The following is a 25,582-nucleotide window of genomic DNA, read 5'->3' as shown; positions in this document are numbered from 1 at the left end:
GATACTTTTACAAAAATCTAATATAGAAAAAACCCACATCAAACCTATTGTTATGTTATATGAATGTAGTAACATTTGATTCATATAGCTTAACCTTATTCACTTCATTCATCCTAATGAATAGAAGATGTACTTGGTAACTATACATGTTGTCACTGTGTTTTCTTTTCTCTCACTTCATTCTTTTGACAAGAAATAAACCATTTCTAATATCCAATTGTTAAACATCATACCTGATCTACTATAATGATCTAATAATGAGTATGTATCAAAGTAGTCAACCCAACACGTACTCATTATGTCTTCATTATTACCTCATTTGGTATTTTATATTATTATCTTATATATTTGCTATTCCATTCCATAGAATGCATTCAGAGATTACAGTCAGTTTACCGGATACTTATCATCCATATGTAAACACAAATAATTATTTAAAAAATTATCATATTATCAATTTTAAACATTTAAATAAGGAGAATTTTGTTAAAAATAAACAAAATACAAATCTATCATTGTATAATCAAACCAATAATGTAATGGATAGTAACTATAATGTAACTACAATAAAAGAGCATAGTTTGCATAAACAATATCATCGACAACAATTGTATGAACCAACAGAGGATTTACACTTTCAATCAGGTCCATATTTAATCAATAACCCATCATATGTTGTCAATTCATATAATCAATATTTAACGGAATTGAAACAATATTATCCAAATGTTTGGTTTCAACAAAGAAAACATTTTGCAACATCAAAATATCGTTCTGATTTATGGACTACATTACATGTTGAGAATTGCTGTAAGTTTCGGTATTATTTATAGGACTATCTATCTGTCTATCCGTATGTCTTCCTACGTTTGTATACATGTTACAGGATATAAAAGTAATTTGGTTTATTTAATAAAAACATAAGTTTTATATCGTTGAAATCATGAGTCTATTGAAGCTAGACCACCATGGAAAACCTGGAAGCACTGGACGGCCGTTTCGTCCTATTGGGAGACTCCTCAACATATATTTATTTACATTTCATTTTCAGGATTTTTGGTACTCGATCATAATTTTCATGATAAAACCAAGTTTCTTGATACGTTTTATTATGTGGATTAGTATTACTTACACATATAACAAGACAATTGAATGTGAGTGTAAAGGAAGACAAACTTTGCTTGAAGTACATTCTTAAATCCTCAGATGATAGGAAAATAGCTCGAAAACGAATCAGTAATAGCATTACACTCAATAGAGTCAGGTCATACAATTGATTTCAATGACAAAAGAATCCATCAAAAAGGCTTTAATTCTTACAAAGAGTGACTATCAGCCGAAGCCCTACGCATATGGACGAATCCATATAGTATTAATAGGAGAGATAGAATACAATTAGCTGTCCCATGAAAACTAATAATTAATAAGTAAACCTGAACTTCTTATTTCATTTAATCTATCACTTACTATCTGTATAACAACAATTACATTCAACTTTCCTAATCAGTTGTCTTATCTGAATATGATGAACAATTAACGGGAATAATAAAATTAACACAACCGTTCATCCATTTTTATTTTATTAGTTGAATTCATAAGTAGATCTGAGTTAGGTCACCAATGAAAACTTTGAAGGACTGGACGGTCATTCTGAAAATAATCATGTACTCACTAGTGACTAGATTCAAGTTGGATTTCCTGGAGTTATAGTGAGAAGCCATGATCAATGGAGTTCAGTACGTGTCGGGTAGAGACAGGTATCAACCTCAGACAATGGATAAATAGCTGAACAGCCATTCCAGGATTGATGGAAGTTAGACACTAAGACAGTTGGACACCGGCCGGCTCAGTGGTCTAGAGGTTGAGCGTTTGTGCGCGAGACTGAAAGTCCTTGGATTAATATCATTTAGAACACAGTTTAAATCTAGAATTCGATGGATAGATGTTTTGTCTATATTTGGAATTCCTCAATCGTCTCCGTCCACAATTTTCCATCAACCGTACGTAGCATTACAGTAAGCTTCTAAAGTTTTGATTGCCATAATGAAACCTGCCTGCTTTACAATCTCAACATCAATCAGTTCATGACAAAGAGCGAAAATCACAGAGTGTCATCAGTGAAAACCGTCTCACTTTCGACTTAATCAAACGCTACAGTTCTTGACTTCTTACTAGAACCTCAGAAAATCGTCTCAATTCAAATAATTATCAAGCACACGATCATAATATGATTGAAAGGTTTTATCAACATTAGTTTTATATTTATAAGTGTAAATTGGTGAACAGTCCCGAACTATGATGAAAGTCACACAGTCCTTTTCATAAGTTGTACTCATCGGCGGCCTGCTTGAATACCTGGGCTACCTGTTTCTGCCATCTAAATATTTCAACAAGTTATCTGGTTTTTTTTAATTTGTTTTAACCTATCATTATGTCTATTAATCGCATAACCTATACAGGCGCGTTTATAAAAAGCTTACGTCCTTTCGCTGCAAAAATTACAAACAAGCACAATAAGAGACATCGTGGTGGTTGGCAATATGCTTTAAAGAGAATAAACATCAATCAAATGTCGATTCCCGAGCTACTTAACTCTAACTGTCGATCACTAATTAACAAGGTGGACTATCTCCAATTTCTGCTAAGTCAAAACATGTATCGTAATTGTGGTGTCATCACAATTCAAGAATCTTGGTTAACTGACTTACAGGATGATTGCTTAGTGTCATTACGTGATTTCAATATCTATCGTCAGGATCGATCAAACAATAAAAAGACTTGTGGTGGCGGAGTAGCTACTTTTGTAAACGTTAACTGGTGTCGATCTACTTTTGCCTGTTTCAAGTTTTCAAACGACTTTATTGACTGTCTAACTTTAAGGTGCCGTCCAAAACACCTGAATAAATACAAATATATTTATGTTACCAATATCTACATGACTCCAGACTGCACATCATCTGCGCTATCTGTCTTCACTGATAAGTTTACTGAATTCGCCGTAACTGCCTTCAGTGATTCACTTTCAATTGTATGTGGTGATTTCAATTCATGTGACTGTGGCTTCCTTACATCACTAGGTCACCTAAATGTAGTAGATTTTCCTACTCGTTTGAATGCTCATCTAGACTTGGTTTTCATTAATGATGTGGGTACATATGTGACTCGCAAACGTGCTCCATTGTCTAGCTCGGATCACTGTATAATTCGTGTCCTACCTAAAGTATATGGTAAACATGGAAAGAGTACACACATACACCATACCAACAAAGTAATATATAGGAGTTACTCAGAAGAAAATATACAAAATCTGAAAAACATGTTTCGTACGACCAACTGGGAAGTACTTACAGATGACTCAATAGAAAACACAACTGATGTTATCACCTCTTATCTTAAATTCTGTTTTGATATTTGCTGTCCTACCGAAACCTTCTTTTTAAGTTTTGATCGACTTACATCTCCACAACTAAAACGACTACGGAGGGCAAAAGAAAGGATGTACAAGGAGAAAAACACTATTGAAGTTCGTAAGTTAAATGATCAAATAAACCAAGAGATTAGACGTCTCAACTCTGTGCTCACTCAAAAACTCCTATCTTGTAAAAGCTCTCCAAGTATATGGAAACTCTTTAAAGAAATTACAGGGGACAGGCAGACTAGAAGCGATAACCAGCTAAATGTTTGTGACCTAAATAAGTCCTTTATTCGTCAGTCATCTGACATCATGCTCCCTATATCCAAGGGTTTGAAGAATAATTGTGTCCCCAGTTTCACAGAAAATGATGTCCGGAAATGTCTCCAGTCTCTGAATTCATCCCAATGTTTAGGACCTGATGGTATCCCAAACCTCCTTTTTAAAAAATGTGCTGATGTTTTATGTTATCCATTAACGAATATCTTTAACAGATCCTTCTCAACTAATGTCTTACCGAAAATGTGGAGAAAGATAAAGGTAATCCCTATACCTAAGAAAGCTTCTGGTGATAAAAATGCGAAACTTAGACCCATAGCAATAACCTCACCTTTCCTCAAAATAATGGAAAAATTACTGATACAACCACTTCAACCTGCAATAAAAGAGCACTGTGATCCATTTCAGTTTGCTTACAAATGCAAAAGAAGCACATTAGATGCTGTTGCTGTTCTGCATCATAATATAGTGTTCGGGTTGGAAAAGGGTAAGAAGTATGTTAGATGCGCTTTCCTGGACTTTACTTCTGCTTTTGATTCTATTCCAAGACACCTCTTACTTAACAAGCTGATCAGCATCGACACTGACAGCTGGATAACCAATTGGCTACGTTCCTACCTTTCTGGAAGAGAACAGTACACTGTATTTGAAGGAAAGTGTTCAACATCTCTACTGTCTACTGTAGGTGTGCCACAAGGAGCTGTTCTTTCACCTCTGATCTTCTCTTTCTTTTTGCATGATCTGCCATCTTCCACAGAAAACACTTTTGTAAAATATGCGGACGACCTCACAGTATGTATGCCAATTTCTACCTCCTTACATCCTATAGAAACGAATGAGTTTTTATCTCGTATTGAAAGGTGGTCTGTTGGTAATGGTCTCTTACTCAATCCATCTAAATGTCAAGCTGTTAACTTTAGCTTGAGACATGGACAGAACCTATACTCTATTTTGGGATCCCATAATGCTTGTGCCATTGGAGACTCCCTAATAAACACAGTGTCGAAGGTCAAATATCTTGGTGTTACTTTTTCCTCTGATCTTTCTTGGTCTTCTCATGTTTTACTGTTATCGAAAAAAGTTTACCGTTTGACATACTACATAAAGAGGCTGCATGCTTTTGGGATTACTCGCCATTTACTCTTACAATTTGTAAATTCCTGCATATTACCTATTATTCTATATTGTTCTCGATTATTCTTTCCTGGGCTTTTGAGAAAAGACTTTGCTATTTTGCGTAGAGTGCTGAAGGCGGTTTGCAAGGTATGTGGTGAATCTTTTGAAGTCATTATTAATATGCTTGTGGATAGACATCTTAAGTCTTGCAAACTCTTGGCAGGTGTTATCTTATCAGATACTAACCATCCGCTTCATTCATATCTTTCTCCTTGTATATCTTCTGGTAGAACGAGACGTAAATACATTAAAATCCATACACGAAAGCAAATCTATAAAAGTTCTGTAATACCTTACCTTGCAAATTTACTTTGTGACGAACAGGCTGTTAGAGTTGACCTAGTAAATAACCTGTATTCTTAAGCATGTCTCAAATTTGATAATTTGTATAAACTCAGATTTTCCTAAAACTTTTTTTTGTTTTATTTCTATTCTGTTTTTGTTTTTTGTTTGTTTTGTTTCTTTTTTGGTAAAAAAAACTTGTTGAAATAACTCGTGCTGAGAATTCTATATTGTACCAGATTATAATATTGAATAAAGCCATTAATAATAATAATAATAATAATACTCTTACATATATCATTCAGTAATGAAAATTAACCCATAAATTGAAACTAAAGTGTACAATACACTGAACCATAAATTGAAAGCCATGTTTTAAAAAAGCATAATTTTTGATTGACTTTTTTGTTTAAAACGTCTTACATTGAGTTTATTTCTGATACTATTCGCACTAAAAATATTTCCATTACAATGTTCATTTCAGTTTCAAAAGAATTAAACTTGTTCAGAATACATTTATATCGGTAAATTACTTTACAGATACAAATATTCCTTCGAGAACACTCGGTTTTTTCCTCGGGGTCTTACATTAAAATTAATTGACGATTGTTGAAGCTTTTCAGGAGTCTTAAAAGTTGAATAAATATTGTTTATTATCAGAAGGAGTTTTGTGGATACTATATTAATTTTAATAGTTGAGATTATTTTAGATCAATTGATTCATGATCTCAACTATTAAAATTACTATAATATCCACAAAACCGCCTTCTGATAATAATCAACATATACTCACTAGTGACTGGCTCCAAGAGGTATTTCCTGGAGTTCTAGTGAGAAGCAGTGACCAGTGGAGTTCAACCAGGTCTGTTGTAAGATAGTAACTCACTGAAGACAATTGGTGGATGTGTCGCTCAATTTCATGGATCGGTTGAAGTTAGATATTAACACTGTTGGATGCCGGCTCAGTGGTCTAGTTGTTAAGCTCTCGCGCGTGAGACTGATAGGTCCTGGGTTCGAATCTCGTGAGGTTAGATCGTGGATGCGCACTGCTGAGGAGTCCCACAATAGGACGAAACGGCCATCCAGTGCTTCCAGGTTTTCTATGGTGGTCTAGCTTCAATTGATTCATGATCTCAACTATCAAAATATTGTTTGATTGAAACTATTTGCCGTTAGTTCTATCTAATTGTCTTCCATCTTTTGTATTGTGGCATGTGACTATATAGTTTATTTATTAACAAGGCAGCTAAAAAGTACAAAATTTGTAGATATGAACTACCGTTTTTATTTGACATGAAAAGCTATTGATTAGTTGAGCATTTAGGATAAGTTTTCTTTTTGTAATCATACAATCATATCCTTAAATTTACGAAATTCTATTGGTGGTCTTTGACTGATAAAGTTCAATTTTGTTATAGATGTGATAGTCACCATTAACACCATTAGCTTATAACAAGTGTATGATAAGGAGATTGGAAATAAAAATATGAATCACTGAAATTTAACCTGAAAGTATCAGGATATCATGTCCCCCCGAACGATCTGAAAAATGTCAATTAAATGTTTGGTGAACTCATGGATGTTCACTCTTGGGAAGACCTAACTTGTGATCAGATACATTTCTAGTTTACCATTGTATGCACTTATTATCCAGATGATGTCAGTCAGTGATGAAAATCTCATTTCAAAGTGTAATTGATACAACAAACACGACTAATGGAAATACAGTCGTGGAATTCAATGATACAATAGACAGAATTCATTAATCATACAAGTACACCAGCCATATATCCGTTCCAATTAAATATATACTGATTATTCTAGTTGAACATCATTAAGAGTGAACAATGAAAACTGTAAAAATGGAATTATTGTAGTGTGGTCTACTTAAATGCATGTAAGTAATATATGGTGATGGTCAGACATAGAATGTGTTTTGGTAGAAGATCGATAAGGAACGAACAGGAATGAAGCGAAATCGGTACGAAAATGCATGAACAATGAAATCAAAGAAGATGGATTGATATTTGCAGAAGGAACAGTCAAGATTGAGACAATCGATTGTTATTTTGAAAATTAACTGTTTACTCTATGGTCGTCAGATTTTAATGAGATTGTCTGTAATTTGTGCTTAAATACATTCGCTTGTCCCCACTCTTCATCTTGTTCACTACATTATTACTTGTTTATAATCCTTTAGAGTACTTTACACAATAAGATTATTAAAAATTCCCCACTAAATTATTTTTAATCATTTCCTATTTCAATATTAAATAGGAATAGTATATTTATAAAATCTCAGCGAATGAATTTGAAGTCAATCCAACGTTTTGCCTGGCAATCTGATCCAAGCTTATTTAAGGAAAGCTTGGACCAGATTGCTGAGATCGTTGAGATTTTACAAATATATTATTCCTATTTAATGTCTTACATCAACTCGGCGCCCAAATACTGTGAAACTATTCGCTCCAACTTAGACGAAAGTTCTTATAAACTATTTCAATATTATTATGAAATAACATTTTCAAGAAGATATTAAAGAGATGTATTAAAGAAGTACAGGAAAAAAACATTACCTAGCAACAACTTTATTAACTGATTATATCTTAACTAGTTTAAATGAAGTAATACACTTTTTTTAAAATTTATTCAACATGTGGTTCTTTTATTATAATCAGATTATGTTTAATGCCTACTGTTCTACTAGGGGAATGGAATAATAATAATAATAGCAATAGTAATGGTAATAATCAGAGTAATTTGTCGTAATCATTATTTAGTTGATTACATTATGTTTAAGTATAGGAATATGTATATTTTTATTACTTTACATTACTATTCCTCCTTACTTCTTTTTTGTTTTTTGGTTCTCCTTTTTTTTGATTCTGATGGTGGTATTGATAGGAATGTAATAACGTCTAATTTACCAACTTTCTTACCCTTTTTTTTCTTCTAAATAGGCATTCATAAACATAGTTGTCTGCATATACATATATGATCATGTTTTATATGTATGAATTACCTACCGCATAACCAGTAAGATGCATTACAAACACTCTGTGTAAACATTTATTTTTACGGCCTTTCTCCTTTCTACAAACATATATATATATATATATATATATATATATATAGATATAGATATATATAGAGATATATTCTCAGTAAGTTACCAGTTTTACATGCCCTAAAGTTGTTCTTTTCTTCATCTTTTCCATATTGTATCTGTAACTCTTTCACTCTCTCTCTCTCTTTTGTATGCCTGTATATGGGGAAAACGTAGAATCTCCTGGCTCAATTGTTCTCTACTTCGTTTTTTTTTGTTCATTAACTACATAACTAAAAGTCGAAATTATTAATAATCAAAATAATAATAATAATAATAATCGTAGTTATTTTGTTGAAAATATTCTCATTTCTTTTCTTTCTTTGGACAAATCGAACCAAAAAAAAAATTAATGTATCTGAGAGAAACGTTACAAGAAAGAAATTTTTATTAATTTTTACTACACTTTATAATAGTATGCATAATCATAATAATAATAGTAATAGGTGGCTGGGTGGGTGGGAAGGTAGACTAGTACATTCAACTAAAGAATAAAATAACAGACATAAAAATGATCACTAAGATGAATGAAGAAAAACTATTATAGACATTTTTATATTTTTTTTGATTAGTAACTAATAGATTATGATTAAAAAGGATTAAAAGGATGTTTTAAATAGTTTTAGTCTATAAAAAAATCTATCATTCTGGCACTGTACTTGAATATTTTTGCATGGAATTGTATTTATATGGTGGTAATACTTTTTCCATAAATCAAAAGTTCGAATAATGACGTCAAGTAAATTTTTTTCTGATTTTTTTTCTTTTTTTTGCTTTTCTTTTTTTGGAAATAAGTTTTAATTAACATAATTTTTATATAATCACTGAATGAATGTTTTCATAGTTAACATGAGAAGTCCCACAATAGGATGAAACGGCTGTCCAGTGCTTCCAGGCTTTCCATGGTGGTCTAGCTTCAATAGACTCATGATTTCAACTATATATAAACATGTTTTGATTGAATATTATATTTCATGAAGGCTTTTAGTTTGTTTGATAACAGTGAATGTTGAATAATGAATAATAAATATTTACTTACTTACTTACGCCTGTTACTCCCAATGAAGCATAGGCCACCGACCAGCATTCTCCAACCCACTCTGTCCTGAGCCTTCTTTTCTAGTTCTATCCAACTTTTGTTCATTCTTCTCATGTCTGTCTCCATTCTCGGAGTAATGTGTTATTTGGTCTTCCTCTTCTCCTTTGACCTTCAGGATTTCATGTGAGGGCTTGTCTTGTGGCGTAGTTGGGTGATTTCCTCAAAGTGTGCCCTATCCACTCCCAGAGCTTCTTCCTGATTTCTTCCTCCACTGGATGCGATCTGGTTTGTTGTCTCCCACACTAGGTTGTTACTGATAGTGTCTGGCCCACGGATCGGAAGTATTTTGCGTAGACAACTGTTGATAAACACCTGTATCTTCTAGATGGTGGCCTTCGTTGTTCTCCAGAATGAGTAACAAATAATTAAATAAAATGTGGTTTTTTGCTTTTTCAGTCAAATTTGATTTCTACAACTATATAGTTAAACCTTATGTAGTATAGTAATCGACATTATTTATTTATTTATTTATTAATTATTATTGGTAGTAATGGCTTTACTCATAAATTATATATTTGGTACAGTATAAAATTCTAAGCACAAAGTATTTCAACAAGTTTCCTCTTCTTATTTTTTTCATCGATCCTCACAATGAATATTCAGTGATAGTCAGTGAGAAGTTAGTAATTCAGGAATCAACGTCTTAATAATGTTCATTCTTTCCAATGCATATTACCACCAACCACGATGTTTCTCATTGTACTGTTTTGTAACTTATAAAGCGAAAAGTTGTAAACATTTCATAAACACTGTTGAATAGGTTGTGCGATTAATAGACATAATGGTTTGTTAAAAATAAACAAAAAAGACAGATAAGTTGTTGGAATATGTAGATGACAGGAAACAGGTAGCCCAATTGTCCAAGGAGGCCTCCATATATATATATATATATATATATATATATATATATATATATATATAATAGCTAGCGTTAAGAACTGGTCATAATTAACGAGATAACGAGATCCAGGAAGTATTAGATAACTATTTCATCTTTACATGAAAATTTTCACCAGTTTATTACATGAACAAGTGGGTAAAATTAAAATTTTTAGGTGTTAGAAAAAGGCATTTTCAGAGATTCTTTACCATATTTATTTTTCGAATCTTCATCAAAAGTCAATTTGAGGGTTTCTGATTGATTTTAATAATAATTTGGGAATTAGCAATGTCAATTGAGTATTGCTTTCTGTTAAATGCAAGTCATTTTATATTTCGATAGGGCAATGAGAAGACGTAGATGATCTGAAAAATGTGATGTATTTGTGCTATATATTTCGAACAATTTGCTCACATACATACTTGTTTTGTATAGGATTCTTCAGAAATACACCTTCACAATATCTCCTGAGGTCGAATCAATGACATTCAGACCTATGGGTTGACATTTAATGGTTAACATTTTTAGTTTTAGTAAATTTTTGATATTGTATGCCTATTATTCATAGATATTTGTGATATTTGTCCCAGAACCAAAAACATTGGACTCTGTAAGTCACAAACTTCTACCATAACTTCGGGAATAACCTCTCAAAGTTAGTCACTGGCAAGAAAAAGATGATTATTATTATAAGAAATTGAGAAAGTGATTGAACTTTATAGTATATGTTATAGACTGATGTTTTATTTATGGTTTAATATTTTTTTTCCTTCATCTTAACTGATGATAATAGACAAAGTAATTGATAATTATAAAAGCAGAATTGTTTTAATTCCTCACAAATTAAGTTACCTTAGATTTCCTAAAAGACAACTGTACTTAATCTTAGACTCTAAATGTTAAATTATTCTAACTTAGTAAACTGCTATTTAACCTGATGACAACAGTTATAAAGCATCTGTTTATCTTATTTTTAATGGTATTGTATCCCGTGGAGATTTACGAATGGTAACTTTGAGGACTATTTATGGACCAATATGATGTGTATATTTCCTATTGTATAATTGTTAAGTAACTCAACTATTCATATTCATGTTCCTTTTATTATAAGCTTTATTTTGACCTATAGACTATTATTATACGATTTACCATTCTTGAGTTATCCCTAGTCCATTAATTACTGTTCCCCCTATTCACAACCACATTTGGCCAGATCTTGTACAAATGTTATTTTCTATTTCATGGTACGATGTGGTCTATTTGTTTGATATATGAACCCAGTATGTTTGAGAATAATGATTCATAATGCAGAGGCTGTTATTGGTGTTCTGGACTTAAGTGGCTGGGCTAGGCAGATAGCAGGAGTAATAAGTACTCAAGACTGCTCATACGGTTTTTCGTGTATCATTATTCTGATCTATAAAATCACTCTTTCCTAATTGGCGGTCTTATCACTCATATATATATATATATATATATATAAACAGGGCACGTACACAATCAATCGATATAACAAATGGTTTCTATGATAAATTTATATCATTTTTATCTTATTGTTTAGAGTATGAACTCGTACAATTATGCTGTAAATATTTCAATATAAGGAGACTACTTAGGTCTGCTACGAGATGATGGTAGTAGTAGTAGTAGTAGTAGTTTGTAACTTTCTAGACACTGTAAATGGTAATATGAGAATACTTTTTAGAATTTACGCTAGTAATTCAGATCTGAATAGACTGTTTCAAATAATGGAAATTATATCATTTTATACTTAATGTGGTAATTTAGAATTATGGTAGCATCGAAATAATAAAAAAAATCCATCTTGCGTTTTCAGCTCATTTCATTCGTAAAGATCAGATTTTATTCAAAAATTAATTAAGAAATAAGTAGACTACGCAGCAACTGACTTTAAGGTAATAAAATGACGGTGGAACCGATAGAGAGTTTGTTTGATCTTCAGCTACCGTGTTATTTAGAAAGACTAGTGATGAAACAAGATAATTCATAAAACTCCACATTATTAATGATATAAGCTAATATAGACTGGTTCGCAATGATGAAATCACTGCGTACTCCAATTCGAAAATACCTTGTAAAATATATAGTAATCATTTGTACTATCTATGATTACGGTCTTACTCATGTAGTTACCTGTAATTTCCTAATCGAAATAAATTTGGCTGTCTAAGATTGTACCTGGTATGGTAAAAAGTTCTTCTTGGAGATACCTAATTTTTTACCAAATCTTTTCCTTAGTTTTAAATGTACTATCATATTTTGTTGACATTACGTGCTTACTATTTTCCGTCGCACTTTAAGTGGCTTGATAATGCAAAATGCCATGTGATTATTCCTATGGTAGTGTTTACTTTTGTATCTCAGTTGCCAACTAACCCAGTGGTTAAACATTTTTTGTCTTATTTATTAGCTTTAATTTACTAGAAAAAAATAATTTCAAGATTTATTTTTCTTCATGAATATAACCGTGAGTTCTGTCATTTTTAACATTTTAGTTGGGAATAGTAAGGCTAATTAAGTGGAGATCAGAATAGGTGACAAATGATTAGTTTTTGTGAAAAAATTAACTATCATATTAGACCTGAACATATTTATACATTAATCAAATATGATGATATCTAGATGAACACTGCTCCCCAGCTGGCGGCCTCCTTGAACATCTGGGTAACCTGTCTCCTGTCATCTACATATTTCAACAAATTAGCTGTTTTTTGTTTATTTCTAACAAACCATTATGTCTACTAATCACACAACCTATTCAACAGTGTTTATGAAATGTTTACAATCTTTCGCTATATAAGTTACAAAACAATACAATGAGAAACATCGTGGTTGGTGGTAATATGCATTGAAATAAATGAACATTATACAGATGTCGATTTTTGAATTGCTAACTTCTAACTGACGATCAGTGAATATTTATTGTGAGGATAGGTCAAGAAATGAGTAGAGGAAACCTGTTGAAATACTTTTACGCACAATATCATGGATCGATTGAAGTTAGACATTAACACCATTGAATGCCGGCTCAGTCGTCTCGAGGTTAATTGTTCGCGCACGAGACCGAAATTTATGAGTTTGATTCATTTGTGCGCAATCGTGGATGCGCACTGCTGATGAGTCCCATACTAGGACGGAGTGGCTGTTCAGTGTTTTTAGGTTTCCAGTGGTGGTCTAGCTTGAAATCGACTCGGGAATTTAACTATTAAAATTCTATATTGTACCAAAAATATAATATTGAGTGAAACTATTAATATGGATAAAACAAGTGAGCGTCAAACAGTTTCTTAATCCCAGTATGAAATTCCTCAATAATACTCGCCTGTCTAGGTATTTATAGGGATATCTCATTTTAATTTAGTTTACAGTAGACATGTTTTCATCAAGCATCATACAAAACGTTCTGAAATCAGTTTCTATTAATCATAACTTATTTAGATTGATGTTTGATCCTGCAAAGTCTTTTCAATATATTAGTCTAAATTATTAGAGAATAAACGAGAATAATGATAATTTAGATTTTACTTGATAATATTCATCAATCAGTTTAACATATAAATATAAATGCTTTGTAACAATTGAATGTAAGAAGTTTCATGATTGTCTGTACTTACTTACTTACATACTTACGCCTGTTACCCCTCGCTGATGTCTGTACATTAGATATAATAAATACTAGTGTAAACTAACGGTGTTTCCTTATAGTTTGGAAAAACTAATAACTTATGATTATGCAGAGTATAACAGTAGGTTAATCCAGTAGAATTTTGAGTTTTCTAGCATAATACTGGAAACTATATACATATATATGACCATCTTTAATCTAACTAAGATTTGAGTAATTTTATAGTTGAAATCATGAGTCAGTTGAAGATAGACCACCATGGAAAACCTGGAAGCACTGGAAGGCCGTTTCTTCATATTGTGGAGCTCCTCGGTAGTGTTCATCCACGATCCCGCCTCGCGAGACTCGAACCCAGGATCTATCGGTCTCGCGCGCGAGCGCTTCAATTGATTCATGATTTCAACTATAAAATTACTAAAATCTTTACAAAATACCCTTCTGATAAGATTTAAGTATTTAATTTCTCTAGTTTAGATAATTATTTATTTTATAATTTTTGGGTTTTAATTTATGAAATAACATTGAAACAAAACTAGTCGAAAGACTTTTAACTTATTTTGTCTTCATTTATAATTCCTTAATAACTTAGTTGTTGTTTCCCTACTCTCGTTGCTAAACCAGCTGAAGTTATTTTATGATAAAGACTTATTTTGAAATGAACAGTTTATATATACCATAGTTGTAATCTTTCCATATGAATAGATAATTCTATAGATTAGTCACTATATGAATTATTTACAATGTGAATAAGTGAAACGAAAAGAAAAACGTTTTTTTGTATCTACACAATATTAAATTACTCAAAAGGTTAAAAGTTTTTCTTAAAACCATCTACAAAAGCTACAGGTAAATTAAACATATAAATCTTGATAACCTCTTGGAAATTATGCAATCGATCTGTGTTATCATTGCCCCCAAATGCCCTGGTACGGCCGAGAGTGAGGAGAGCACGGTCTCCCTCTAGAAATGCTATCACATGGCCACGCATATATAGCCTCTGTCAGGGAAGTCCTACTCACTACCTTCTCGTGGCGGGGGTGTTGTTTACGAAATTGAGAGGACGAAAAGCGAATATCCGGTGCTTTAACCGGGTTGGTGGACACGGAAAGTTCATCTAGGGGAATTGGAAAACCCTCATTCCAAACCAATGGTGCACATGGGCTCCAGTATCCTGAGGGAACGAATGGCGTATGAATCAATCGTTGGTCAGCGACTACCATGGGACTGCATCTCCTTACGATGCTCCACTGCCTTGTGGATCAGATCTTTATGTCAAAGTTTCCGGGTGTGGCCTCCAAAGAAAACCACGTGCTTCAGTTTGGGCACCTGGGCAGTATCACAGCCTTCATATAAATCAAATGAGATTTATGTGGAACATATGTATCTGGTGCCTCCTTCTACCAATATCTATGTGTTCAAATAATAAATAAAATAAATAATCATTGAAAAGCAAGAATTAATAAACATCTATTTGATCCTAATACAGTACTCTTCTAAAATGTTCATCTACGAACCCACAGATGAGAATAGTACTTAGGACCTTCGGTTTAGAGTATGAATCGTTGTCTTATTTCCTTGAAATAGTTTTTTTGTTTCTGTAAATTCTTAGCAAGACTTGTACAAATGAACCTTTCTTCTTTCATCCAACTACATCAGGGGGTCTCATACATGCAGCTTGGTTAAAAAGAAAACTAAATGTATAAATCTAATCTAAATGAAAGTTAACCGTTAAACCCCTCATATATATATATATATATATATATATATATATATATAGTCTTTCCAATAAATTTGCAAGACCTACATCACATTATACTCTACAATAAGAGATTCACACCAAAACTAAATGATGATGATATTTATTTATTTATTTGTCTATTCATTAGTGTTTATGTTTTTACCTTTTAACTTGTACGTTAATTTACATCATGTGAGGTAGAAGATATTGATAACAATAATGAAAATGATAATAATAATAATAATACGAAGGAGAAGAAGAAGAAATTACAAAAGTCATTCACTATTCAATACAGTTTGTAAATGCTTTACTACTTATTACTAATTTACACAACTATCAACTCCCTCCTCCTCCTCCTCTTCCTCCTCTTTCTCCTCCTCATCCTCCCTTGTACATCTTTTACATATAAATGTATTATATTACAAATATTTAATTAGTTTTTTTGTGTGTGTGGATATTTCACTACGTTGGAGGTCTCACACACAATTTGTTGGTGGTCAACTTTAAATGATACCTATATAAGCCATTTATATTTTGGTCAATTAACTTATTTCATATTCGGTTGACATTTTGAAAAATAGATTTACTACAAATGTTTGCTTATATATATACACATATAGTTCGTGTGTGATGGATACCAACTAACCAGATTAGTAGATAACATTTTAAACAAGAAGAAATAATTTAGAAATTTCTTTTCGCCTAAAAAATACCAAGAATGTATCGTTTTAACGATAAAAATAATTAAATCTAAGTAATTAGATCAAAATTTGGAACCCTTTTTTTGGTATACTTTAACTCGATCAAGCAAATACAAATCATTTGTCTTCACATTAATTAGGATATATTTCTTTTACGAATCCTTCTTAATTGAAGAAAAGGATTGTTTGAGTGGTGGCTATTAGTGGAATCCAGGACGCAAGACTCGGCTGGATGTACCCGCATCTCAGATTTGACGTTCACTTCGAGACTCTGAGATGCACGTAAATCTAGCTGACGAGTTCCAAATAAGACGAATCGTGCATCCTGAATTCCACTGTGAGCTATCATCCATCTCCGCTTATAATCTTTGTGACTTAAGGTAATTTCGAGGGAATTCGCACAGGATGCATATATGACAATAAGTGACTGATCAATTGAAGTCCTAAACATCAATGGGATTATCCAAAAAATCAACGTGAAGATGAATTAATCAATGAATAGTTGTCAACTTTTTCGATAACAGAAAAAAACATCACTATTAAGGATGTGTATCTTGTTTAATCCAACAAATATGTCACTTAAAGTTTTAAATATTGTGAAAATATTATAAGCAAAGATGGATAGTGGCTAGCAGTGGAATCCAGGACGCGTGTTTCGTCCTAATTAAGACTCATCAGCTGGATGTACCTGCATCTCAGAGTTGATGTTCACTCTGGGACTAGAAACTAGTACCTTTCGCTTCAAACGCCATCGCATTATCCACTCAGCTGCTGAGTCCTTCTTTGTTTATAATGCTTGTGAATTAGGGTAATATCGAGGCAATACGCATAGTATACACACATGCCAGTAAGAGACTGACCAGTTGCAATCCTAAACATCAATGGGAAGATTCAAACAAACAATACTAAGTGAATTGTGAAAATGTATTACAAAGTATTATTAGTATTTAAATGGCATATAAAGATAAGGTTAGGTTTGCGCCGGAGCACTTAACCGATAGACCACTGAGCTGGCATCCAACGGTGTTATTGTCTAACTTCAACTGATCCACGAAGTTGAGCAACCGTACGCCAATTGTCTTCATTGAGCTGATATCTCTACAACAGACTTGGTTGAACTCCGCTGGTCACTACTTCCCACTAAAACTCAAGGAAACATTCCTTACAGTCAGTCACTAGTGAACATATGATTATAGATCAGAAGGGGTTTTTGTGGATATTTCAATATTTTCATAGTTGAAATCATGAGTCAATTGAAGCTAGACCACCATGGAAAACCTGGAAGCACTAGACGGCCGTTTCGTCCTAATGTGGGACTCTTCAGCAGTGCGCATCCATGATCCACGATTCTAGTGGCAAGCATTGACCAGTGTAGTTCAACCAAGTCTGTTGTAGAGATATCAACTTACTGATGACAATTGGTGTAAGGTTTGATTTATTAAGAAGCTGTTCACAAAATTTAAAATCATACCATTTTGAAATGTTTTAATGAAGTTAAATTATAGACCCTAATAAGATGGACTACTTTTACTCATATGCTATAAACTTCAAAATCTTTTTTAAGAAATAGTTTCATACCATGCTTCTTGATCAAAGATTCGAAATATTTTACAGCAAAGTAGTCAGGAAATTTAAAAAAAGTTGACACAGAATTGCCATTGACATTATTACTTGCAACAAACATGGTACATACTACTCAAGATTACCTAATCAGATGTAAAAAGAAACGACAGTTTGTAGATCAGTAATTTACACAGTATATTTCACAAACTGACATCAGTAGCATAATGACTAACTCATTGGTGTTTGAAGCGAAAGGCATTGGGTTTGAATCCCGGAGTAAACACAAATTCCGGGATACATACGTATCCAGGTAACAAACCCTAGATGGGATGAAACTCGTGTTAGCCACTTAGAATATATAATTTGTTAAAATAAATTATTTTTAAGTAACCAATGTTTGATGTAGGATATTCTCACAGATTTGAACTTCTATGATCAGTATAGTGGAAAATAGGAGTTATTCTTTATATCCGTCGTTAGATCCTCCATTGTTTATATAAGTAGGTTAATAGTATTATAACTGCATGGAATTTTGTAAAATCATCCACACCAGTAATTATATTTTAGTGAATTCTATACTTGATGTTACAGATGAAGTCAAACCAGCTCCAGACTTGTTATCTCAAGAAGAAATCCATTGGTATGAAAGGAATTTATTTAATTATGATAATAAGAAACGTTTTTCAAGACAAACTAAAAGAAAATATAAAGGTTATCACAAGAAGTTAACTGGTTTAAAAAGTCATTGGCTTCGAAGTAAAAGAAATTGGATCAAATCCCCTAAAAGATTTGCATGGCTGACAAAGAAGCAGAATAAAAATTATTCTCTACTGAGATCAAAACGCTCCGTTCATGAAAATGAGATCTCTGCCGATGAAAAATTTAAAATATCTAGCGATACAGTTGTAACCAATGAGGATCTCGGAAATAAATCTGCATTAAATCATCATTCTACAAATAATGTTGTTGCTGTAATCACCGTGCACAAAATTGCTATTCGTCCATCCGTATTAATTTTAAAACAAGGAAATGTTCAAGCACGTATACACTATGTTATGCAATTACATAAAGAATTAACTGAGCAATATCGTCTTATTTTGGAAGTACGTATTAATCCAGAATTTCCTCCGTTATACATTGGGTAAGTAATTTATGAGTACTCACAACCAGAGAGTATATGTTTGTAGGAGGTGGTCGTTATCATTGATCGACGTATTCTGGGTAATTAGTGAAGGAACAATTCTGGACAACTATTTTATTCTACTTCGGGACAATTGAATAATGTGCACCGACAAATCTTTCAGAGACTGTACTTAAAACCTAGTTTAATGACAAGCGCGATCTATCTAAATCAGTCAGTCAGAATACAATAATTCATGTTTCTGATTTCTATTAACTCGTCTTAAAGCAAGATAGTGATTAATCAGGCCACGCTCTCACTCTTAGGACCAAAAGCACCAGGTTCGATTCCTTGTAGGTTGATTGATGTTTTTTATTATGGATTTCAGTAGTGGGAAAACAGGTAGCCAGTGATCACTACTTTCAAGTGCCACTTCAGTTGATTTCATAAACTACTGTTAGTATAAATTATTTTCTAAAAATCTTTCAAAAGGGTACAGTTTCCGCAAAAAAATCTAAGATCTTCAAAATGCTAAACCTCAAACCTTTAAATTTGCATTTAAATATTTAAAAGATACATTTACAGGTTAAAATACGTTGTTTTATGAGTATTATCAACATTGCCTAATAACTAGCAAGTGATGGGTTGCGTCACGCAATTAACACAACAACTTAATTGACAGGATTTTTAATATCGATTCTAACTTAGATATGAAACTTGCAAACATATTTAGTTTTAATGGTTGAATTAGCGGGCTTGAGTCCCATGTTCGGGATCGTGGATGGGTAGTGCTGAAGAGTCCCATACTAGGGCGAAACGGGCATCTAGTGCTTCCAGATTTTCAACGGTGGTCTAGCTTAAATCGACACATTAATTCAACCATTAAAATTACTACAATCTTCACAAACCCCCATTCTGATAATATTTAGTTTTAGACAATATACGCATCACTTTAATCTCTACTTAAGCTTGTGTATTAACTTTACTTCTTTAAAGATTATTTTATTTTACACTTAAATTTTACTATATTTATATCGGCTAATGTTTGCCATCTATCTATTTTTGTCTAAAGAGTTATCCAGAATGTATGTGATTACTGGCCAGCAAATGTTCCACAATCAAAATGTTCACTGAAAAGACCTAGATTTTATCAGAAAAACACAATGTGCTTTTGTAATATGCCGCCGGGTATTTATAGACAACGTGTGAAATTAAATCTTAACAATATTCTAGATGAACTTGAATTACCGCGATTTTTAGTTAATTTCTTATTTTCTGATAAGGTAAGTTTATTGTGGGAATTTTTACTGATTCTTGCGTTGATGCTGTACTCTCTTAGCTAGATGGCATGTTTACTAAGCATTTTATTTTCGTTCTGGACAACATCAAAGGTACCTAGTTCATGTTAAAATTAGCTTTCGGTTATTCCATAAGTTTTATATCAGTTTATTCCAATGGCCTCGTTTCTGACTGGTAGATTTTAATACCTTCGATTAGTTTTACATTCATGTTACCTGTCTTCTTCATTTTCTCTTGACTTTATGATTTGTTAAATTCTTACACATGAGTTAATAGACTGGATCTATCTGGATTTGTTTATTGATTTCAGTTGACTTGAATGTTGTGCTCCCAGACGTTTTCTGACCAGCTTAGTTTCTTCTAATTCGACTATAACAGGAATACAAGAAAAATTGAAGGCAACAGAGTTTACAAAGACTTTCAACTACAAACAAGTCTGTCAGAAAAAAAAATGTTTATTTGTGAAATAACTAATTACTTACTTTAGTACGCAACAGGCTTTGAAGATATTATCCAGGACTAAAATAAAAACTCAGAGAATACAACACCACCGAAATCCTGACAGTCTGTTACGGATTGTAAACCTTCAATAACGAATAACCCCGGTAAACATATCTCAGGTTCTATTAGAAAGTTAGTTGAATGACCTGTTATGACAGTGACATAATCATAAAATGTCATATCTTTAATGGTCATACTGCCCATTACGTTTTTAATTGAAACTTCTGCTTTCCCAGAGTCAGATCACTTCTGCGGAGACTGAATCACAATACTTAGTAAAACTCGTAAGTTACATCAGAGACGAAGCACATATCTCAACGACTGTTTGAGTGATCTAGAACCGAATAGAGCCATCGTTAAAGACAAAAATTGATTCTTATTACTGTTTTTCAGAAAATGTTCTTCAACTAACGATCTTAGAATCAAAATAAAAAACCGCCACTTGATCCAATCTACTTCGACCATTAATAAGTAACTATAATAACATAATACAGTAAATAACGATTAAGTTTAATGATAATAGACCTCCTGTTACTCTCTTTCTTTGAGTAATAATACTTACCATCAGTTCACAGATTGAGAGTTATGAAGGCTCACGTAGAAAATGTAACAGTATTTGCATGTATTCACATCTTTATTGTTGAATCAGATAACCGTTCAAATATAATATAAGAGTTATAATTAGTTGGTCCCTGAGCAGTGAACAATTTCATGTTCGTTTAGTCCCTCATTGCTAACCGAAATCTATTGACGAAGTTCTAGTCATACAGGAAATCAGTTGCTATTTAGATAGCTCAGTGGTAACTTTCAGAGTGTAGAACTGGATGGCGTGGGTTTTGACCCCACGAGGAGCATCAACCTCCAAGATTATGGTTACGTTTCGGTAGTAAGTGTTAAGGTCTATGGTTTTTTGATGACTATCTTCAACCACTTATTATCTCCATAATATGGAAGTGTAGCTTATAGGAGTTTTAGATCTAAAATTTATCCGCTATACACTAAATTCATAATTAGAAAATGGTTCAGTTACAAGTGTAATTATATCAAATGTAAATGAATGGTAAATAAAATATACTTCCAAGATGAAACTCCCATCACATTTTTAATAACATTTGAAATAGACTATTTTACGGAAGTATCAAAGATTGGTTCAAAATCGGTAAATATTACGTTATTGTCTGAAATCTTAGAAGCCAGATAAAACAAAAGATCAAGATATTTAACTCATGGTATACATTTTGATGTGAATAGAGAAATAAACAAGCAACGACAAACAACAGGAATTATTTTCTGGATATTGTCTAACTTAATTCGAAGCTTATAACGTACCAACATTTAATTCTGCGCCTTGTCTATTCTATGAGTTATAAGCTTTTGTTTAATGTTCATACCACTATGTGTCGCTCAGTTTCGTTGATCGGTTGAAGTTAGACATTAACACCGTTGGATGCCGGCTCAGTGGTCTAGAGGTTAAGCGCTGATAGGTCTTGGGTTCGAATTTCGCGAGGCGGGATTTTGGATGCGCACTGCTGAGGAGTCCCACAATAGGACGAAACGGTCATACAGTGCTTCCAGGTTTTCTATGGTGGTCTACCTTCAATTGATTCATGATCTCAACTATTAAGGTAACATATTCTTCTCTGTATCAAAATTACCATATTTTAAACATGACCTTTGTATTTCATTTTTCTACTCTAATGTTCTAGTTTGGATATGGTTATGTTATTTCATGTTATGATCATGTTGGCAATATATTTATTCATGTTCATTTTTGAGATAAAGCTGAATCAAGAATAAGTTGGATAACAGTTCCAGCTAAAATTGTCTTCTTTCTTTTCGTCTGTCAAACTAACATATCATAGTTCAGAAGTAGGATAGTTTTCTTTTCTCTTACCTCAAAGCCGTTTTAGATATAAATCAAACTTACGCATTGCAGTTTTCAAGGGTAAACTAAGTAACTTTTTCCACAAGGCCTTAAACTAGACAGAGGTAATTCATGTCTCTGTATATTAAGCACAGATTAACGGGCAGACAGATTAAGAACGTAACCAATTTCGATGGCACAGGGAAATAAGGATTGAATTATCTTGTTTAGTTTAGTGAATGTCACAATAAGAATTGGAAAAGAATATTTTGGATGAACACCAATTCTTCTTACCAAGTGGTCACTGAGTAGTAATCAACTCCTTAAGTGGACAGTCATAATGAAAGTATGTCTGATGTTACTTGGTTGATGGGGGTTTGCATAGAGTCGTTGATATAGGTCTCATACGTGTTGGTTCTCTTCAACGAGGTAAATCCGATATCTTGAAGGAGACTGTTACTCAAGACATTTGTAGATTCAAACTTATATCGCGTATTATAACAGTCAGATATATTACCATTGAGATGTTTGGACTGGAATTCTGTGAATGGCTAGATTTCTCTGTTAATTATACAATTGTCAAAAGTCCCCCGATCATTGTGGTAAAATATTTTGTCATCATTTAAAAGTTTGGCGATAGATAGGTTGTCTTGGGGAGTTTTCTAATGAAAATATATTTACTTGTGTCCTTCTTGTCAAACATGCCATTTACTGGGTTGGAAAATGAAGATCTTCAAGTTGAAATCACGAGTAAATCTAAGTGAGACCACCATTGAAACCTGAAAGCACAGGACGGCTGTTTCGTCCTAGTATGAGACTCCTCAGTAGTGCATATCCACGATCTCTCACGTGAGACTCGAAGATCCGTTTATATTAGTTGTCTAGGCTATCCAAATAGATGAATTTTCAAATATCTATAGTAGTATTTTCTAAGTTAAGACAAAGGTTTTCACTTTACAATTTGACCATTATCATTAACATATGTTTCAATCATTTAACCAATTTGTTTTTGTCTCTTTTCTTTTTAAAACAACAATTTTCTCTCACAGAAACTTGATGTTCATATTACAATCAAACTAGAAATGGAAAATAAAGATCTTGTAGGTTGTATGAAAGTTAAATTACCATTACAATTTATATCTGCATAAAGAATCAAATCCTCATAGTAATTTCTTCTCCACCCCATCTCCCTTTTTTGCATTATTTTTTCATCAATGTAATATATTCCATTGTTGTACAAAAAGAAAAAAGAAATTGAATATATAACTCATGTTCATTCAGTAAACTCATTTGAAATTTACTGTTTGCTTGCTTGTTTGTTTGGTTGTTTGTTTTATCAGAAAGTAATTTCTCAGGTTGTTTCTTTTTTTGAAAAAAACAAAAAAAAACAATGTACATGGCAACATGATATATTACACTTTATCAGTGAGTTACCGAGGGGGTTGTTTGTTCATGTTAAATTAAATATTAAAAAAAGGGGTAACATAAAGATATGTTACTATTTCATATAATGAATTCATCAAAGATATGTAAAATATTTTTTATAAATTGGCTATTGTTTCAAATAAAGAGATATTCATAAAAATGTTTGGGTTTTTTTTGTAGATGAAACAAGCTTTGGTTAATATCATGTTCCGATATATCAGAACTATGTGATATGTAAATTAGTGTAATACATTTCGAACAATTTGATCACACATATACTTGTTAAGAACATTTCTATATTAAAAGTGGGTTTTGTGAGGATTTCAGTAATTTTATATAGTTGAAATTATGAGTCAATTGAAGTTAGACCACCATGGAAAACCTGGAAGCACTGGACGGCCGTTTCGTCCTATTGTGGGATTCCTCAACAAAGTGAAACGGCCGTCCAGTGCTTCCAGATTTTCCATGGTGGTCTAACTCCAATTGATTCATGATTTCAGCTATATAACACCTATATATATATATATATACCATTTTAAATGTGTGTGTGGTCACACATACATAGGGAGAAGCAATCGTGATCTGAAAATTAGGGTATGTGAACATATACCAAAATGTAAGCAAAGATGGATAGTTGCTAGCAGTGGAATCTAGGACGCACGTTTCGTCCCATTTGGGAATCGTCGGCTGAATGTACCAGCATCTCGGAGTTGATGTTCGCTCTGAGACTCGAACCGAGTACCTTTCGCTTCAAACACCATCACGTTGTCCACTCAGCTACTCGGTCCTGTTGGCCACCTGCTTGTGCAATGGGGTGACTGATCAATTGCAGTCCTAAATAACAATGGGAAGATACAAGTAAACAACACCAAGTGAATAGAACAAAATCGTTGCAGAAACAGATAGAATCAAATGGCCCGATAAAAGTAGAAGATAAAGATCCATCATCCTCTATTGCCAAACATATAATCGAAACAGGTCATAAGATTGATCTTAACTCGGCATTTGTGGTGTTGTATAAAAGTGTGAAAGGGCGTATACTAAGTTTTATTGAATCCTTAGCCATACGGAAATTCAAACCCTCTTTGTGTATTCAAACACAGTTTGTTCTCACCTTAAACATACGCTGATAATATTAGCTTACTATCCAAAGTGATTAGGTTTCAAATTGTTTTCACATTATTATTATTATTATTACTATTATTATTATCCTTGTCTCTTCCTACCCCCCATTTCCAGTCTAGTGGACCTTAACAAGTATATGTGTGATCAGGTTTTCCACGGTGGTCTAGCTTCAATTGACTCATGATCTTAACTATAAAAAAATATGTGTGATCAGACTGTTCGAAATGTATTGCCCTAATATATCACATAGTTCTGATAATCTTCGTCTTCTTATTACACTATCGAAATTTATCGAAGGGACTAATTGCTTTAAATGTCATGTTCCTTGAGTTAAATGATTTAATTACACATGTTTAATTTTTGTTC

The 25,582-nt window shown here is 32.8% G+C and overlaps 1 protein-coding gene across 1 annotated transcript; it reads left to right on the top strand.

Annotated features, from left to right (window-relative positions):
- Positions 1–539: 539 nt before the first annotated feature.
- Smp_170790 (hypothetical protein) lies at positions 540–23,814 on the top strand (the record flags this gene model as incomplete). The annotated part of the gene is made up of 4 exons (XM_018793848.1): positions 540–810; positions 18,450–19,023; positions 20,075–20,285; positions 23,716–23,814. The coding sequence occupies 4 exons, from the start codon at positions 540–542 to the stop codon at positions 23,812–23,814; spliced, it is 1,155 nt and encodes a 384-aa protein (XP_018648319.1).
- Positions 23,815–25,582: the final 1,768 nt, after the last annotated feature.

Source organism: Schistosoma mansoni, chromosome 1 (assembly GCF_000237925.1).
Source record: "Schistosoma mansoni strain Puerto Rico chromosome 1, complete genome".
In the NCBI taxonomy this organism is placed as follows: domain Eukaryota; kingdom Metazoa; phylum Platyhelminthes; class Trematoda; order Strigeidida; family Schistosomatidae; genus Schistosoma; species Schistosoma mansoni.
This window is presented reverse-complemented; position numbering and strand designations above follow the sequence as displayed.